Consider the following 19,974-nt stretch of genomic DNA (forward strand, 5'->3'; position numbering starts at 1 on the left):
CCCTTTCTCCATCCAATTCTGGATTCTCTGAAGCTTAGGGCTTGGAGATTGAACACCCAGTTTTTGGCTTGGCGTAGCCTTTCTGAGAAGGTAATTGACCCTGTGCTTCAGGCTCGTTTGCCAGGTTACTTGTAGGATTTACCATAAGGTATGGTGTAAATACCTTTGTTTGGTGTGAATCGGAGGGTTTCTCTTGAAATAGGGTAAGGATACCAAATATTTGTCTTTTCTTCAGGAAAGACCTATAGAAAGGTTTGTCAGTCCGCACTCTAAAGGATCATATTTCTGCTGTCTATTATTTTTCTCAATCGTCTGGCAGATCTGCCAGATGTTGAATCTTCGGTAGGGCCTTGGTCAGAATCAGGCCTGTGTTTATTTCAGTTTCTCCCTCCTTGCAGCTTTAGTCTTATTCTTAAATTTTTGCAGCAGGCTCCGTTTGAGCCGATGTATTTGGTGTATATCTTGGAAAGTTTTCTTTCTTCTTGCTTTTCTTCTGCTCGCAGATTTTCAGAGTTTTCTACTCTTCTGTGTGACCCCTTTACCTTATTTTTCATGCAGATAAGGCAGTCCTTATGGGATTTTTTCCCTAAGGTAGTGTTGGATCGCAATATCAATCTGGTTATTGTTGTTCCTTCTTTTTGTCCCATTCCTCCTCCTCAGAAGGAATGCCTGTTGCATAACCTGGTCGTTGTGCCTGCTCTAAAAGATTTTTGGCAATCTTCTGCCCTGTTCCTTGTTTTCGCTGGTAAGCGTAAGGGTCAGGAGGCCTTTCTACTTCTCTTTATCTCTGCTTGAGAATTGTTATCCAATTTGTTTAGGTGATAACTGGACAACAGCCTCCTAGGAGAATTAAAGCTCATTCCACTAGAGCTGTCTCTTCTTCCTTGGTTTTCACAAATTAAGCTAACGAGTAATGGTGGCTAATAGCAGTTAGAAGTCGGCGAGATAGTCTTTGCTTAAACTTCTAACATTATTGCTACCCCTAGTCTAGAAAGCCAGAGTTGGTTACTCTTTTCTTTCTTTTCTATAGGTCCCTGTTAGATATGGTAAAGCTACCACACCTCAGAAAACAGCTCCTACCTGACAGAGCAGGAGCCACAGGTAAGTACTTCCCTTTATTGCGGTCACATGACCGCTCCTCGGCACTTCCGGTTTTTGACTTCTCTGTTCAGATCGGAGTTTGCAGCGGTGAGTGTGGAGGCTGTATTTTCTTCTATCTACAGTGGCAAGTGGATTTGGGCTGTTTTGGTAACAAGGAAGTGTTTTTTGCTACCAGGTGTGTCCGGTTTTTCTGTGCTGGTGGGATAGCAACTTCTGGAGGGGTAAGACCTCAGCAGAGCTGAGGGTTTTAAGTGCTTATTTATGTTTTATTGCTTCATATAGATAAACTTAATTTGGCATTTACATTTTTTATTTTATTTTGGTTAATTATGGACACTAATACTGAAGTTGATTCATTTGAAAAATGCTTATTGTGTTTGGAGGCTAAGATCATTCCTCCTGTACGGTTTTGCTCTTCATGTTTAAATAGAACTTTAAAGATAAGATGTCTCTCCCTGAGCCTCCTGTCTTTCAGGATAGTGTTATCCTAGCTAGGCCTCAACTTTCCCCTCAAGCTTCCCAAGCTTCACTTGCAGTGCCCTGGGGTTACTCTCAACCTCCTGGGGGTGTTCTTTTACCTGGGGATTTCGCTGTGCAGATTACTCCTGCTGTTTCTGCAGCTTTATCAGCTCTTCCAAGGGTTTCTGGTAAACAAAAGAGGAAATCAAAACATATTGATGTTAGTAAGGCTGACTCCGCTAAAGCTGCGTTAGTTTGTCTCAATTATATGATGAGGATGATTCTTCAGTGGCTTCTGAGGGGGAATTGTCTGATTTTTTGATACTGTAGTGACAAATTCTGCAGATTCAGAGGAGATTCATTTCAGATTTAAGTTAGAACACCAAGTTCTTTTGAAGGAGGTCTAGTAAGCTTAATAGGGTATATGATGTACCCTCATCTGTGGAAGTATTTCCTGTTCCAGACCATATGGCAGATATTATAACTCAGGAATGGGATAAACCAGGGATTCCTTTTTCCCCCGTCCCCTGTTTTTAAAAGGATGTTTCCCAAGGTAGAGGGAGCTATCTCAACTCTGGCCAAGAGAACTACTATTCTTATTGAAGATAGTTGTTCTTTCAAGGATCCCATGGATAAGAAGCTTGAGGCTTTTTTGAAGAAGATGTACATTCATCAGGGATTACAGTGGCAGCCTGTTGCTAGTATTGCTACAGTTGCGGGGGCAGCATCTTATTAGTGCGATGATTTATCTAATCTTATTCTAGAAGAGACTACTATAGAGGAGTTCCAAGACATGATCAAGGCTCTCAAGCTAGCCAATACCTTTATTTGTGATGCCGACATGCAAGTTTTTAGGTTGGGCGCTAAGATATCTGGTTTTAATGTTTTAGCTTGCAGAGCTCTCTGGTGAAAATCTTGGTCTGCAGATGTTACATCCAAGTCCAACCTTTTATCTCTGACTTATAATGGTAAAACCTTGTTTGGACCTGGACTGGCAGAAATTATTTCTGACATTACAGGTGTAAAGAATTATTTCCTACCTCAGGATAAAATGAATAGACCTAAGGGTCGCCAGAATTCTAATTTTTGTTCCTTTCGTAACTTTAAGGAGACAGATGTCTTCCTCTTCCAAGTCGGATCAATCCAAGTCTTTTTGGAGGTCCAGTCAGCCTTGGAATAGGGGGAAACAAGCTAATATGCCTTCCGTTGATTCTAAATCAACATTAAGGGGCTGCCCCTGATCTTGTAGTGGAACAAGTGGGGGGCAGGCTTTCTTTTTTTCAGCAGGCTTGGATACGCGATGTTCCTGATCCTTGGGCCATAGATATAGTATCCCACGGTTACAGAATATGATTCAAATCTTGTCCTCCCAGGGGCAGGTTCCTCCTGTCAAGGTTATCTGCAAATCATATAAATTGAGAGGCCTTCTAGAGGAACATGGTCTAGGATTCTATTCACATCTATTTGTAGTTCCCAAGAAGGAGGGCACTTTTCGTCCCATTCTGGACTTAGTGTCTCAATCAATTCCTCAGGGGTTCCGTCCTTCAAAATGGAGACCATCCGTTCTATTCTTAATTTGTTCCAAAAGGGTCAGTTCATAATGACCATAGATCTAAAGGACGCGTATCTTCATGTTCCTATTCAAAGGGATCATTACCAGTATCTAAGGTTTGCCTTCCTGGACAAACATTTCCAGTTTATTACCCTTCCTTTTGGCCTTGCTACAGCTCCCAGAATTTTTACAAAGATTCTGGGGGCTCTTCTGGCAGTGGTGAGGTCCCAGGGTATTGCTGTGGCGCCTTATCTAGACGACATTCTAGTTCAAGCGCCATCTTTTCATCTAGCAAGATCTCATACCGAGATGTTGTCTATTCTACGTTCCCATGGGTGGAAAGTGAATCTGGGAAAGAGTTCCCTTGTTCCACATACAAGGGTTTGTTTCTTGGGAACAATCATAGGTTCCTTGTCCATAAAGATCTTTCTGATGGATGTCAGAAAATCCAAGCTTCATGTTTCTTGTCTCTCCAGTCTGCTATTCATCCATCTGTGGCTCAATGCATGGAGGTGATTGGACTGATGGTTGCCTCCATGGACATCATTCCTTTTGCTCGAGTTTCATTTGAGACCTCTGCAGCCATGCATGCTCAGTCAATGGAACGGGGACCTCTCAGATCTCTCGCAGAAGATCATTTTGGATTCCCCAACAAGAGTCTCTCTCTCATGGTGGGTTTCACAGGACCATCTGTCTCGGGGGAACATCCTTCCTGGGTGATTGTGACCACGGACGCCAGCCTGTTAGGCTGGGGAGCAGTTTGGGGTTTCTTAAAGACACACAGGGTCTGTGGACTCCAGAGGAGTCGTCTCTTCCAATAAACATCTTGGAGTTGAGAGCAATTTTCTATGCTTTAATAGCTTGGCATCAACTAGCTTTGGTGCGATTTATCAGATTTCAGTCGGACATTATCACCTCGGTGGCCTACATCAATCACCAGGGAGGAACTCTGAGTTCCTAGGCAATGAAGGAGGTGTCTCGCATTCTCCAGTGGGTGGAGTCTCATGATTGCCATCTCTCTGCCATCCACATACCAGGGGTGGACAACTGGGAGGCAGTTTTTCTAAGCAGGCAGACTTTTCATCCCCGAGAGTGGGCTCTCCACCCAGATGTTTTCACAATGATAACTCTCGGGTGGGGGGTTCAGGAGTTGGATCTGATGTCGTCTCATTAAAACGCCAAGCTTCCAAAGTACAGTTCAAGGTCAAGATATCTTCAAACCGTTCTGGTAGATGCTCTAGTGGTTCCTTGGAGCTTCAATCTAGCATACCTGTTTCCTCCGTTTGCCTTGCTTCCACAAATAATTGCTCGCATCAAACAGGAGAGAGCTTCTGTGATTCTAATAAGCTCCTGCATGGCCTCGCAGGATCATCGCTTCCGCTGTGGAGGTTACCTTTCAGGAAGGACCTTCTACTTCAGGGTCCCTTTCTTCATCCAAATCTGGTTTCTCTAAAGCTGACTGCTTGGAGATTAAACGTCTAAGTTTGGCTAGACGTGGCTTTCTGAGAAAGTCATAGATACTATGCTTTAGGCTTGTAAACCGGTTACTCGCAGAATTTACCATAGGGTATGGTGTAAATACCTTCAATGGTGTGATTCAAATCGTTTTTTTTTTTTAACAAAGTAAGGGTTCCTCGAATTTTGGCTTTTCTTCAGGAGGGCCTGGAGATGGGTTTGTCAGTCAGTACTTTCAAGGGTCAGATTTCTGCTCTGTATATTCTTCTTTATAAACGCCTGGCAGTTCTGCCAGATGTTCAGTCTTTTTTGTTCAGGCCTTGGTCAGAATCAGGCCTGTGTTTAAATCTGTTGCTCCTCCTTGGAGTCTTAACCTTGTTCTTAGAGTTTTGCAGCAGGCTCTGTTCGAGCTGATGCATTCTGTTAGTATTAAATTACTATCTTGGAAGGTCTTGTTTCTTCTGGCTATTTCTTCTGCTTGCAGAGTTTCCGAACTTTCGGCTCTGCAGTGTTATTCCCCTTACCTTATTTTTCATGCTGATAAGGCGGCCCTTCGTACTAAGCTGGGGTTTCTCCCTAAGGTAGTGTGGGATTGAAATATTAATTAGGAAATTGTTGTTCCTTCTTTTTCTTTCATGTAATTAGCAAGAGTCCATGAGCTAGTGACGTATGGGATATACATTCCTACCAGGAGGGGCAAAGTTTCCCAAACCTCAAAATGCCTATAAATACACCCCTCACCACACCCACAAATCAGTTTTACAAACTTTGCCTCCTATGGAGGTGGTGAAGTAAGTTTGTGCTAGATTCTACGTTGATATGCGCTCCGCAGCAGGTTGGAGCATGGTTTTCCTCTCAGCGTGCAGTGAATGTCAGAGGGATGTGAAGAGAGTATTGCCTATTTGAATTCAATGATCTCCTTCTACGGGGTCTATTTCATTGGTTCTCTGTTATCGGTCGTAGAGATTCATCTCTTACCTCCCTTTTCAGATCGACGATATACTCTTATATATACCATTACCTCTACTGATTCTCGTTTCAGTACTGGTTTGGCTTTCTACTACATGTAGATGAGTGTCCTGGGGTAAGTAAGTCTTATTTTTGTGACACTCTAAGCTATGGTTGGGCACTTTTATATAAAGTTCTAAATATATGTGTTTAAACATTTATTTGCCTTGACTCAGGATGTTCAACGTTCCTTATTTCAGACAGTCAGTTTCATATTTGGGATAATGCATATGAATAAATCAATTTTTTTCTTACATTAAAATTTGACTTTTTCCCTGTGGGCTGTTAGGCTCGCGGGGGCTGAAAATGCTTCATTTTATTGCGTCATTCTTGGCACGGACTTTTTTGGCGCAAAAAAATTTTTTCTTTGTTTCCGGCGTCATACGTGTCGCCGGAAGTTGCGTCATTTTTTTGATGTTTTTTTGCGCCAAAAGTATCGGCGTTACCGGATGTGGCGTCATTTTTGGCGCCAAAAGCATTTAGGCGCCAAATAATGTGGGCGTCTTTTTTGGCGCTAAAAATTATGGGCGTCACTATTGTCTCCACATTATTTAAGTCTCATTGTTTATTGCTTCTGGTTGCTAGAAGCTTGTTCACTGGCATTTTTTCCCATTCCTGAAACTGTCATTTAAGGAATTTGATCAATTTTGCTTTATATGTTGTTTTTTCTATTACATATTGCAAGATGTCCCAGATTGAGTCAGAAGATACTTCTGGAAAATCGCTGCCTGGTGCTGGATCTACCAAAGTTAAGTGTATTTGCTGTAAACTTGTGGTATCTGTTCCTCCAGCTGTTGTTTGTAATGAATGTCATGACAAACTTGTTAATGCAGATAATATTTCCTTTAGTAATGTTACATTACCTGTTGTTGTTCCATCAACATCTAATGCTCAGAGTGTTCCTGTTAACATAAGAGATTTTGTTTCTAAATCCATTAAGAAGGCTATGTCTGTTATTCCTTCTTCTAGTAAACGTAAAAGGTCCTTTAAAACTTCTCATTTCTTTCATGTAATTAGCAAGAGTCCATGAGCTAGTGACGTATGGGATATACATTCCTACCAGGAGGGGCAAAGTTTCCCAAACCTTAAAATGCCTATAAATACACCCCTCACCACACCCACAATTCAGTTTTACAAACTTTGCCTCCGATGGAGGTGGTGAAGTAAGTTTGTGCTAGATTCTACGTTGATATGCGCTCCGCAGCAAGTTGGAGCCCGGTTTTCCTCTCAGCGTGCAGTGAATGTCAGAGGGATGTGAGGAGAGTATTGCCTATTTGAATGCAGTGATCTCCTTCTAAGGGGTCTATTTCATAGGTTCTCTGTTATCGGTCGTAGAGATTCATCTCTTACCTCCCTTTTCAGATCGACGATATACTCTTATATATACCATTACCTCTGCTGATTCTCGTTTCAGTACTGGTTTGGCTATCTGCTATATGTAGATGAGTGTCCTGGGGTAAGTAAGTCTTATTTTCTGTGACACTCCTAGCTATGGTTGGGCACTTTGTTTATAAAGTTCTAAATATATGTATTCAAACATTTATTTGCCTTGACTCAGAATGTTCAACTTTCCTTATTTTTCAGACAGTCAGTTTCATATTTGGGATAATGCATTTTAATTTAACATTTTTTACCTTAAAATTTGACTTTTTCCCTGTGGGCTGTTAGGCTCGCGGGGGCTGAAAATGCTTCATTTTATTGCGTCATTCTTGGCGCGGACTTTTTTGGCGCAAAAATTCTATTTCCGTTTCCGGCGTCATACGTGTCGCCGGAAGTTGCGTCATTCTTTGACGTTATTTTGCGCCAAAAATGTCGGCGTTCCGGATGTGGCGTCATTTTTGGCGCCAAAAAGCATTTAGGCGCCAAATAATGTGGGCGTCTTATTTGGCGCGAAAAAATATGGGCGTCACTTTTGTCTCCACATTATTTAAGTCTCATTTTTTATTGCTTCTGGTTGCTAGAAGCTTGTTCTTTGGCATTTTTTCCCATTCCTGAAACTGTCATTTAAGGAATTTGATCAATTTTGCTTTATATGTTGTTTTTTTCTTTTACATATTGCAAGATGTTCCACGTTGCAACTGAGTCAGAAGATACTTCAGGAAAATCACTGCACAATGCTGGAGCTACCAAGCTAAGTGTATCTGCTATAAACTTTTGGTATCTGTTTCTCCAGCTGTTATTTGTATTGCATGTCATGTCAAACTTATTAATGCAGATAAAATTTCCTTTAGTACTGTTACATTACCTGTTGCTGTTCCGTCAACATCTAATTTTCAGAGTATTCCTGATAACATAAGAGATTTTATTTTTTAAATCCATTAAGAAGGCTATGTCTGTTATTTCTCCTTCTAGTATACATAAAAGTCTTTTAAAACTTCTCTTTTTTCAGATGAATTTTTAAATGAACATCATCATTCTGATACTGATAATGGTTCTTCTGGTTCTGAGGTTTCTGTCTCAGAGGTTGATGCTGATAAATCTTTGTATTTGTTCAAGATGGAATTTATTCATTCTTTACTTAAAGAAGTGTTATTTGCATTAGAAATAGAGGATTCTGGTCCTCTTGATACTAAATGTAAACGTTTAAATAAGGTTTTTAAATCTCCTGTAGTTATTCCAGAAGTGTTTTATCTCCCTGATGCTATTTCTGAAGTAATTTCCAGGGAATGGAATAATTTGGGTAATTCATTTACTCCTTCTAAACGTTTAAGCAAATTATATCCTGTGCCATCTGACAGATTAGAGTTTTTTGGGACAAAAATCCCTAAGGTTATGGGGCTGTCTCTACTCCTGCTAATGTACTACTATTCCTACGGCAGATAGTACTTCATTTAAGGATCCTTTAGATAGGAAAATTGAATCCTTTCTAAGAAAAGCTTACTTATGTTCAGGTAATCTTCTTAGACCTGCTATATTTTTAGCGGATGTTGCTGCAGCTTCAACTTTTTGGTTAGAAGCTTTAGCGCAACAAGTAACAGATCATAATTTTATAGCATTATTTTTATTCTATAACATGCTAATAATTTTATTGGTGATACCATCTTTTGATATCATTAGAGTTGATGTCAGGTATGTGTCTCTAGCTATTTTAGCTAGAATAGCTTTATGGATTAAACTTGGAATGCTGACATGTCTTATAAGTCAACTTTGCTTTCCCTTTCTTTCCAGGGTAAATAATCATTTTCGTTCCTTTCCTCACAAGGAACAAAAGCCTGATCCTTCATCCTCAGGAGCGGTATCAGTTTGGAAACTATTTCCAGTTTGGAATATATCCAAGCCTTTTAGAAACCTATAGCCAGCTCCTAAGTACCTATGAAGGTGCGGCCCTTATTCCAGCTCAGCTGGTATGGGGCAGATTACGTTTTCTTCAAAGAAATTTGGATCAATTCCGTTCTTAATCTCTGGTTTCAGAAACATTGTTTCAGAAAGGTACAGAATTGGCTTCAAGTTAAGGCCTCCTGCTAAGAGATTCTTTTCTTTCCCGTGTCCCAGTTAACACAGCAAAGGCTCAGCATTTCTGAAATGTGTTTCAGATCTAGAGTTGGCTGGAGTATTTATGCCAGTTCCAGTTCTGGAACAGGGGCTGTGGTTTTATTTTATCTCTTCATTGTACCAAAGAAGGTCAATTCCTTCAGACCAGTTCCGGATCTATCATTATTGAATCGTTATGTTAGGATACCAACATTCAAGATGGTTTCTGTAGGACTATCCTGCCTTTTGTTTAGCAAGGGCATTATATGTCTACAATAGATTTACAGGATGTGTATCTGCATATTCCGATTCATCCAGATCACTTTTAGTGTCTGAGATTCTCTTTTTAGACAAGCATTACCAGTTTTGTGGCTCTACCGTTTGGCCTAGCCTCAGTTCCAAGAATTTTTTTCAAAGGTTCTCGGTGCCCTTCTTTCTGTAATCAGAGAATAGGGTTTTGGTATTTCCTTATTTGGACGATATCTTGGTATTTGCTCAGTCTTCTCATTTTCGAAGAATCTCATACGAATCGACTTGTGTTGTTTCTTCAAGTTCATGGTTGGAGGATCAATTTACCAATCAGTTCATTGATTCCTCAGACAAGGGTAACCTTTTTAGGTTTCTAGATAAATTCAGTGTCTATGACTCTGTCCTTGTCAGACAAGAGAAGTTTAACATTGATATCAGCTTGTCAAAACCTTCAGTCACAATCATTCCCTTTGGTAGCCTTATGCATGGAAATGTTGGGTCTTAGGACTGCCGCATCAGATGCGATCTCCTTTGCTCGTTTTCACATGCGACCTCTTCAGCTCTGTATGCTGAACCAATGGTGCAGGGATTACTCAAAGATATCTCAATTAATATCTTTAAACCGATTTTACAATACTCTCTGACATGGTGGACAGATAACCATCGTTTAGTTCAGGGGGCTTCTTTGTTCTCCCGACCTGGACTATAATCTCAACAGATGCAAGTCTTACAGGTTGGGGAGCTGTGTGGGGGTATCTGACGGCACAAGGGGTTTGGGAATCTCAGGAGGTGAGATTTCCGATCAATATTTTGGAACTCCGTGCAATTTTCAGAGCTCTTCAGTCTTGGCCTCTTCTGAAGAGAGAGTTGTTCATTTGTTTTCAGATAGACAATGTCACAACTGTGGCATACATCAATCATCAAGGAGGGACTCACAGTCCTCTGGCTATGAAAGAAGTATCTCGAATTTTGGTTTGGGCGGAATCCAGCTCCTGTCTAAATCTCTGCGGTTCATATCCCAGGTATGGACAATTGGAAAGCGGATTATCTCAGTCGTCAAACGTTGCATCCGGGCGAATGGTCTCTTCACCCAGAGGTATTTCTTCAGATTGTTCAAATGTGGTAACTTCCAGAAATAGATCTGATGGCTTCTCATCTAAACAAGAAACTTCCCAGGTATCTGTCCAGATCCCGGGATCCTCAGGCGGAGGCAGTGGATGCATTATCACTTCCTTGGAAGTATCATCCTCCCTATATCTTTCCGCCTCTAGTTCTTCTTCCAAGAGTAACCTCCAAGATTCTGAAGGAATGCTCGTTTGTTCTGCTGGTAGCTCCGGCATGGCCTCACAGGTTTTGGTATGCGGATCTTGTCCGGATGGCCTCTTGCCAACCGTGGACTCTTCCGTTAAGACCAGACCTTTTTGTCTCAAGGTCCTTTTTTCCATCAGGATCTGAAATCCTTAAGTTTAAAGGTATGGAGATTGAACGCTTGATTCTTGGTCAAAGAGGTTTCTCTGACTCTGTGATTAATACTATGTTACAGGCTCGTAAATCTGTATCCAGAGAGATATATTATAGAGTCTGGAAGACTTATATTTCTTGGTGTCTTTCTCATCATTTTTCTTGGCATTCTTTTAGAATACCGAGAATGTTAAAGTTTTCTTCAGGATGGTTTAGATAAGGGTTTGTCCGCAAGTTCCTTGAAAGGTCAAATCTCTGCTCTTTCTGTTCTTTTTCACAGAAAGATTGCTATTCTTCCTGATATTCATTGTTTTGTACAAGCTTTGGTTCGTATAAAGCCTGTCATTAAGTCAATTTCTCCTCCTTGGAGTTTGAATTTGGTTCTGGGGGCTCTTCAAGCTCCTCCATTTGAACCTATGCATTCATTGGATATTAAATTACTTTCTTGGAAAGTTTTTTGTTCCTTTTGGCCATCTCTTCTGCCAGAAGAGTTTCTGAATTATCTGCTCTTTCTTGTGAGTCTCCTTTTCTGATTTTTCATCAGGATAAGGCGGTGTTGCGAACTTCTTTTGAATTTTTACCTAAAGTTGTGAATTCCAACAACATTAGTAGAGAAATTGTGGTTCCTTCATTATGTCCTAATCCTAAGAATTCTAAGGAGAAATCGTTGCATTCTTTGGATGTTGTTAGAGCTTTGAAATATTATGTTGAAGCTACGAAATCTTTTCGTAAGACTTCTAGTCTATTTGTTATCTTTTCCGGTTCTAGAAAAGGCCAGAAAGCTTCTGCCATTTCTTTGGCATCTTGGTTGAAATCTTTAATTCATCTTGCCTATGTTGAGTCGGGTAAAACTCTGCCTCAGAGAATTACAGCTCATTCTACTAGGTCAGTTTCTACTTCCTGGGCGTTTAGGAATGAAGCTTCGGTTGACCAGATCTGCAAAGCAGCGACTTGGTCCTCTTTGCATACTTTTACTAAATTCTACCATTTTGATGTATTTTCTTCTTCTGAAGCAGTTTTTGGTAGAAAAGTACTTCAGGCAGCGGTTTCAGTTTGAATCTTCTGCTTATGTTTTTCGTTAAACTTTATTTTGGGTGTGGATTATTTTCAGCAGGAATTGGCTGTCTTTATTTTTTCCCTCCCTCTCTAGTGACTCTTGTGTGGAAAGATCCACTTCTTGGGTAGTCATTATCCCATACGTCACTAGCTCATGGACTCTTGCTAATTACATGAAAGAAAACATAATTTATGTAAGAACTTACCTGATAAATTCATTTCTTTCATATTAGCAAGAGTCCATGAGGCCCGCCCTTTTTTTGTGGTGGTTATGATTTTGTATAAAGCACAATTATTCCAATTCCTTATTTTATATGCTTTCGCACTTTTTTCTTATCACCCCACTTCTTGGCTATTCGTTAAACTGAATTGTGGGTGTGGTGAGGGGTGTATTTATAGGCATTTTAAGGTTTGGGAAACTTTGCCCCTCCTGGTAGGAATGTATATCCCATACGTCACTAGCTCATGGACTCTTGCTAATATGAAAGAAATGAATTTATCAGGTAAGTTCTTACATAAATTATGTTTTTTCAGATGAATTTTTAAATGAACATCATCATTCTGATTCTGATAATGATTCCTCTGGTTCAGAGGATTCTGTTTCAGAGGTTGATGCTGATAAATCTTCATATTTGTTCAAAATGGAATTTATTCGTTCTTTACTTAAAGAGGTCTTAATTGCATTAGAAATAGAGGATTCTGGTCCTCTTGATACTAAATCTAAACGTTTAAATAAGGTTTTTAAATCTCCTGTAGTTATTCCAGAAGTCTTTCCTGTCCCTGATGCTATTTCTGAAGTAATCTCCAGGGAATGGAATAATTTGGGTAATTCATTTACTCCTTCTAAACGTTTTAAGCAATTATATCCTGTGCCATCTGACAGATTAGAGTTTTGGGACAAAATCCCTAAAGTTGATGGGGCTATCTCTACTCTTGCTAAACGTACTACTATTCCTACGGCAGATAGTACTTCCTTTAAAGATCCTTTAGATAGGAAAATTGAATCCTTTCTAAGAAAAGCTTACTTATGTTCAGGTAATCTTCTTAGACCTGCTATATCTTTAGCGGATGTTGCTGCAGCTTCAACTTTTTGGTTAGAAGCTTTAGCGCAACAAGTAACAGATCATAATTCTCATAGCATTGTTAATCTTCTTCAACATGCTAATAATTTTATTTGTGATGCCATCTTTGATATCATTAGGGTTGATGTCAGGTATATGTCTCTAGCTATTTTAGCTAGAAGAGCTTTATGGCTTAAAACTTGGAATGCTGATATGTCTTCTAAGTCAACTTTGCTTTCCCTTTCTTTCCAGGGTAATAAATTGTTTGGTTCACAATTGGATTCTATTATCTCAACTGTTACTGGAGGAAAAGGAACTTTTTTACCACAGGATAAAAAATCTAAAGGTAAATTTAGGTCTAATAATCGTTTTCGTTCCTTTCGTCACAATAAGGAACAAAAGCCTGATCCTTCACCCTCAGGAGCGGTATCAGTTTGGAAACCATCTCCAGTCTGGAATAAATCCAAGCCTTTTAGAAAACCAAAGCCAGCTCCCAAGTCCACATGAAGGTGCGGCCCTCGTTCCAGCTCAGCTGGTAGGGGGCAGATTATGATTTTTCAAAGAAATTTGGATCAATTCAATTCACAATCTTTGGATTCAGAACATTGTTTCAGAAGGGTACAGAATTGGCTTCAAGATAAGGCCTCCTGCAAGAAGATTTTTTATTTCCTGTGTCCCAGTAAATCCAGCGAAGGCTCAAGCATTTCTGAAATGTGTTTCAGATCTAGAGTTGGCTGGAGTAATTTTACCAGTTCCAGTTCTGGAACAGGGGCTGGGGTTTTACTCAAATCTCTTCATTGTACCAAAGAAGGAGAATTCCTTCAGACCAGTTCTGGATTTAAAAATATTGAATCGTTATGTAAGGATACCAACATTCAAAATGGTAACTATAAGGACTATCCTGCCTTTTGTTCAGCAAGGGCATTATATGTCCACAATAGATTTACAGGATGCATATCTGCATATCCCGATTCATCCAGATCACTATCAGTTTCTGAGATTCTCTTTTCTAGACAAGCATTACCAGTTTGTGGCTCTGCCGTTTGGCCTAGCAACAGCTCCAAGGATTTTTACAAAGGTTCTCGGTGCCCTTCTGTCTGTAATCTGTGAACAGGGTATTGTGGTATTTCCTTATTTGGACGATATCTTGGTACTTGCTCAGTCTTCACTTTTAGCAGAATCTCATACGAACCAACTTGTATTGTTTCTTCGAGAACATGGTTGGAGGATCAATTTACCAAAGAGTTCGTTGATTCCTCAGACAAGGGTAACCTTTATAGGTTTCCAGATAGATTCAGTGTCCATGACTCTGTCGCTGACAGAAAAAAGACGTCTGAAATTGGTTTCAGCTTGTCGAAACCTTCAGTCTCAATCATTCCCTTCGGTAGCCTTATGCATGGAAATTCTAGGTCTTATGACTGCTGCATCGGACGCGATCCCCTTTGCTCGTTTTCACATGCGACCTCTTCAGCTTTGTATGCTGAACCAGTGGTGCAGGGATTACACAAAGATATCTCAATTGATATCTTTAAAACCAATTGTACGACACTCTCTGACGTGGTGGACAGATCACCATCGTTTAGTTCAGGGGGCTTCTTTTGTTCTTCCGACCTGGACTGTGATTTCAACAGATGCAAGTCTGACAGGTTGGGGAGCTGTTTGGGGGTCTCTGACAGCACAAGGGGTTTGGGAATCTCAGGAGGTGAGATTACCAATCAATATTTTGGAACTCCGTGCAATTTTCAGAGCTCTTCAGTCATGGCCTCTTCTAAAGAGAGAATCGTTCATTTGTTTTCAGACAGACAATGTCACAACTGTGGCATATATCAATCATCTAGGAGGGACTCACAGTCCTCTGGCTATGAAAGAAGTATCTTGAATACTGGTTTGGGCAGAATCCAGCTCCTGTCTAATTTCTGCGGTTCATATCCCAGGTATAGACAATTGGGAAGCAGATTATCTCAGTCGCCAAACTTTACATCCGGGCGAATGGTCTCTTCACCCAGAGGTTTTTCTTCAGATTGTTCAAATGTGGGGTCTTCCAGAAATAGATCTGATGGCTTCTCATCTAAACAAGAAACTTCCCAGGTATCTGTCCAGATCCAGGGATCCTCAGGCGGAAGCAGTGGATGCATTGTCACTTCCTTGGAAGTATCATCCTGCCTATATCTTTCCGCCTCTAGTTCTTCTTCCAAGAGTAATTTCCAAGATTCTGAAGGAATGCTCGTTTGTTCTGCTGGTGGCTCCAGCATGGCCTCACAGGTTTTGGTATGCGGATCTTGTCCGGATGGCCTCTTGCCAACCGTGGACTCTTCCGTTAAGACCAGACCTTCTGTCGCAAGGTCCTTTTTTCCATCAGGATCTCAAATCCTTAAATTTGAAGGTATGGAGATTGAACGCTTGATTCTTAGTCAAAGAGGTTTCTCTGACTCTGTGATTAATACTATGTTACAGGCTCGTAAATCTGTATCTAGGAAGATATATTATCGAGTTGCGAAGACTTACATTTCTTGGTGTCTTTCTCATCATTTTTCCTGGCATTCTTTTAGAATTCCGAGAATTTTACAGTTTCTTCAGGATGTTTTGGATAAAGGTTTGTCTGCAAGTTCCTTGAAAGGACAAATCTCTGCTCTTTCTGTTCTTTTTCACAGAAAGATTGCTAATCTTCCTGATATTTATTGTTTTGTACAAGCTTTGGTTCGTATAAAGCCTGTTATTAAGTCAATTTCTCCTCCTTGGAGTTTGAATTTGGTTCTGGGGGCTCTTCAGGCTCCTCCTTTTGAACCTATGCATTCACTGGACATTAAACTACTTTCTTGGAAAGTTTTGTTTCTTTTGGCCATCTCTTCTGCTAGAAGAGTTTCTGAATTATCTGCTCTTTCTTGTGAATCTCCTTTTCTGATTTTTCATCAGGATAAGGCGGTGTTGCGAACTTCTTTTAAATTTTTACCTAAGGTTGTGAATTCTAACAACATTAGTAGAGAAATTGTGGTTCCTTCATTGTGTCCTAATCCTAAGAATTCTAAGGAGAGATCTTTGCATTCTTTGGATGTAGTTAGAGCTTTGAAATATTATGTTGAAGCTACTAAAAATTTCCGAAAGACTTCTAGTCTATTTGTTATCTTTTCCGGTTCTAGGAAAGGTCAGAAGGCCTCTGCCATTTCTTTGGCATCTTGGTTGAAATCTTTAATTCATCATGCTTATGTTGAGTCGGGTAAAACTCCGCCTCAAAGGATTACAGCTCATTCTACTAGGTCAGTTTCTACTTCCTGGGCGTTTAGGAATGAAGCTTCGGTTGATCAGATTTGCAAAGCAGCAACTTGGTCTTCTTTGCATACTTTTACTAAATTCTACCATTTTTATGTGTTTTCTTCTTCTGAAGCAGTTTTTGGTAGAAAAGTACTTCAGGCAGCTGTTTCAGTTTGATTCTTCTGCTTATAATTTCAGTTTTTTTCATTATAAGATTTAAACTTTATTTTGGGTGTGGATTATTTTCAGCGGAATTGGCTGTCTTTATTTTATCCCTCCCTCTCTAGTGACTCTTGCGTGGAAGATCCACATCTTGGGTATTCATTATCCCATACGTCACTAGCTCATGGACTCTTGCTAATTACATGAAAGAAAACATAATTTATGTAAGAACTTACCTGATAAATTCATTTCTTTCATATTAGCAAGAGTCCATGAGGCCCACCCTTTTTTGTGGTGGTTATGATTTTTTTGTATAAAGTACAATTATTCCAATTCCTTATTTTTTATGCTTTCACACTTTTTTCTTATCACCCCACTTCTTGGCTATGCGTTAAACTGATTTGTGGGTGTGGTGAGGGGTGTATTTATAGGCATTTTGAGGTTTGGGAAACTTTGCCCCTCCTGGTCGGAATGTATATCCCATACGTCACTAGCTCATGGACTCTTGCTAATATGAAAGAAATGAATTTATCAGGTAAGTGCTTACATAAATTATGTTTTTGTACTAACCCTTCTTCCCAGAAGGAACGTCTTTTGAATAACTTAGATGTTGTGCGTGCTCTTAAATTTTATCTTCAAGCAACTAAATATTTTCGGCAGATTTCTGCCCTGTTTGTTGTTTTCTCTGGTAAGTGTAGGGGTCAGAAGGCCACTTCTACCTCTCTTTCTCTCTGGTTGAGAAGTGTTATCCATTTAGCTTATGAGACAGCTGGACAGCAGCCTCCTGAGAGAATTATGGTTCATTCCACTAGAGCTGTGGAGCAAATCTGTAATCTGTGGAGCAAATCTGTAAGACGGCCACTTGGTCCTCTATACAAATACTTTTTTCCAAATTCTACAAATTTGATACTTTTGGGAGAAAGGTTCTTCAAGCGGTGGTGCCTTCTGTTTAGGTCCGCCTGTCTTGTTCTCCCTCCCTATTCATTCTGTGTCCTCTAGCTTGAGTATTGGTTCCCACTAGTAATTGGAATTAAATCATGGACTCTCAATGCCATAGGAAAGAAAACAAAATGTATGCTTACCTGATAAATTTCTTTATTTCCGGGCATGGAGAGTCCACGACCCACCCTAATTTAAATTTAAGACGGCACATTTTTTGTACAAACCTCAGGCACCTCTATACCCTTGAGTTATCTTCTTTTTCCTTTTGCCTTCAGCCTAATGACTGGGGGATATGGGTAAGGGAAGTGACACTTAAAGGGACACTGAACCCAATTGTTTTCTTTTGTGATTCAGATAGAGCATGACATTTTAAACAACTTTCTAATTTACTCCTATTATCAAATGTTCTTCATTCTCTTGGTATCTTTATTTGAAATGCAAGAATGTAAGTTAAGATGCCGGCCCATTTTTGGTGAACAACCTGGTTTGTTCTTGCTGATTGGTGGATAAAGTTCTGGACCAAAAAAAGCTTAGATGCCTTCTTTTTCAAATAAAGATAGCAAGAGAACGAAGAAGAATTAATAATAGGAGTAAATTAGAAAGTTGCTTAAAATTGCATGCTCTATCTGAATTACCAAAGAAAATTTTGGGTTCAGTGTCCCTTTAACGGCTCTGCTGGGTTACTCTTTGCCTCCTCCTGCTGGCCAGGAGTTGAATTCCCACTAGTAATTGGAATGAAATTGTGGACTCTCCATGCCTGGAAAGAAATGTATCAGGTTAGCATAAATTTTGTTATTTATAACCTTTTAATGGATTGGAAAGTAAAATTCTATGCACAACTTTGGGTTTCGTTATTCGTTTCTGTAGCAAAACTAAAAAATGTTCAGTTTGCAGAATTCAGATAATTTTGGCACCTGATTTAATAATAATAAATAATAACAACAATAAATTTGGTGCTAAAATGAGCTGCAAACTGCAGTCATTATCATGTATATTTGCTTAATTAAAGGGACAGGAAAGTCAAAATGTAATGTTAATGATTTAGATTCGATTTTAAGCATTTTTCCAATTTAATTATCCTATTAAATGTATTCTTTTGGTATCCTTTGTTGAAAAGAATACATAGGTAGGCTCAGAAGCATCAATATACTGCTGGGAGCTATCTGCTGATTGGTGGCTGCACATATACGCCTCTTGTCATTGGCTCACAGATATGCTCAGCTAGCTCCTAATAGTACATAGCTGCTCCTTCAGCAAAGGATACCAAGAGAATGAAGCACATTTGGAAACAGGAGTAAATTGGAACGTTGTGTAAAATGATATGCTCTATGTTAAAGTGATAGTAAATCCTAGTGTTTGTGAAGCGTAAGGATCTACCAGTGCAACAAATAAAGGGGACTAAATTCTTCATGCTAAAAGTTCCTTTATTTGTCTGCAGCGTTCAACGGGCTGAGCACTTCAGGCCGCTCGCAGCAGAACACTATTTTATCACTGTGGTGATCTTAGCCAATAACGTGCTAGCTATCCGGCATAATGCCAGCTGGCCAGTATGGCTATTGGCTACTATCACTTTACTCATGAAAGAAAACAAATTTGGTTTCATCTCCTTTTAAAGGGATATAAAACAGTCTGTTTCATTGTTGTAATAAGAAAATCACTCTAAGCAGTGGGTAATACTTTATATAAATCATTGCAATATGTATTATTCATTTTAGTAGGATTTTACCTTTTATTTCTTATTTTTAACTTCATTTGTGCACTGTCCATTACTTCCTGCCACAGCCCTACAAGGAGGCTGTGGTCTCTGCAGGAAGGAATTTATAGCTTGATGTCATAAATCTTCTAGAGTTACATGAGCTGGTTTACTATTCAGATAATGCTGTTTTGCTCATGCTCAGAAGTGGCAGAATGCAACTTAACTTCAAAACATGTCACCCTGAAGGCAGTGGCTATAGTGACAAATTCTAAGTGCTCATTTTGCAACAAAACAAGTTAGTTGTTTGTCTTTCACACATTCTGTTTGTTTTTATGTTTACTTTGATTTAAAGGGACAGTAAACGTAAAAATGAATGTGCAGGATTATGTAACATTAACGTAGCAACATCTGCAAACAAATACAAGATTTTATAGATTTAACCCCCCTAAAACTGTTGGTCATATCCGAATACAATAATGTAATTTCATCATCTTTATTCTTGTACTGTAGTAGGTGAGGCGCAGATCACATATTCTCTGCTTGATAAAAATGTACATTATCTGTGTATTTCCAGGTGTCGTGAAACGAATTATTCCAGCTGTAGCATCTACTAATGCTGTCATTGCAGGTAAGAACATCAGAATATAAAAGCAGGTTATCCTCTGTAGTCTACATGAGTTCTCTGTGCAGAACAGTTATGGGTAACAAGACATCATATCAGGGAGATAAACAGATAAAATATCATGTACAGTAATAAAGCGGAATATAGAGGTAGGGGCCATGGAAAGGGATGAGACCAAGAACAGCAGATAAAATAACATTTGAGTCCACGGTAAATTAAACCATAGAGGACGCATTGTGGTGTAAAGAGATTCATTGTTTTGTGTGTGATATGGGAATAAACAACCACTGTGCACCTTAAAGGGACACGGAAACTCACATTTTTTCTTTCATGATTCAGATAGAGCAAACATTTTTAAATATCTTTCCTATTTTTACTTTTATTATCTAATTTGTTTCATTCTCTTGGTATTATTTAGGAGAAGGCGCAG

The 19,974-nt window shown here is 39.6% G+C and overlaps 1 protein-coding gene across 1 annotated transcript in view; it reads left to right on the top strand.

The window, feature by feature from the left end:
• Positions 1–19,974, top strand: part of UBA3 (ubiquitin like modifier activating enzyme 3) — a gene marked incomplete in the record, with an annotated part of 304,856 nt that overhangs the window by 178,920 nt on the left and 105,962 nt on the right. Inside the window, 1 exon segment of the mRNA XM_053720683.1 lies at positions 19,497–19,550. Coding sequence (XP_053576658.1) covers positions 19,497–19,550 — 54 coding nt within the window.

This window comes from Bombina bombina, chromosome 7 (assembly GCF_027579735.1).
Source record: "Bombina bombina isolate aBomBom1 chromosome 7, aBomBom1.pri, whole genome shotgun sequence".
NCBI lineage: Eukaryota > Metazoa > Chordata > Amphibia > Anura > Bombinatoridae > Bombina > Bombina bombina.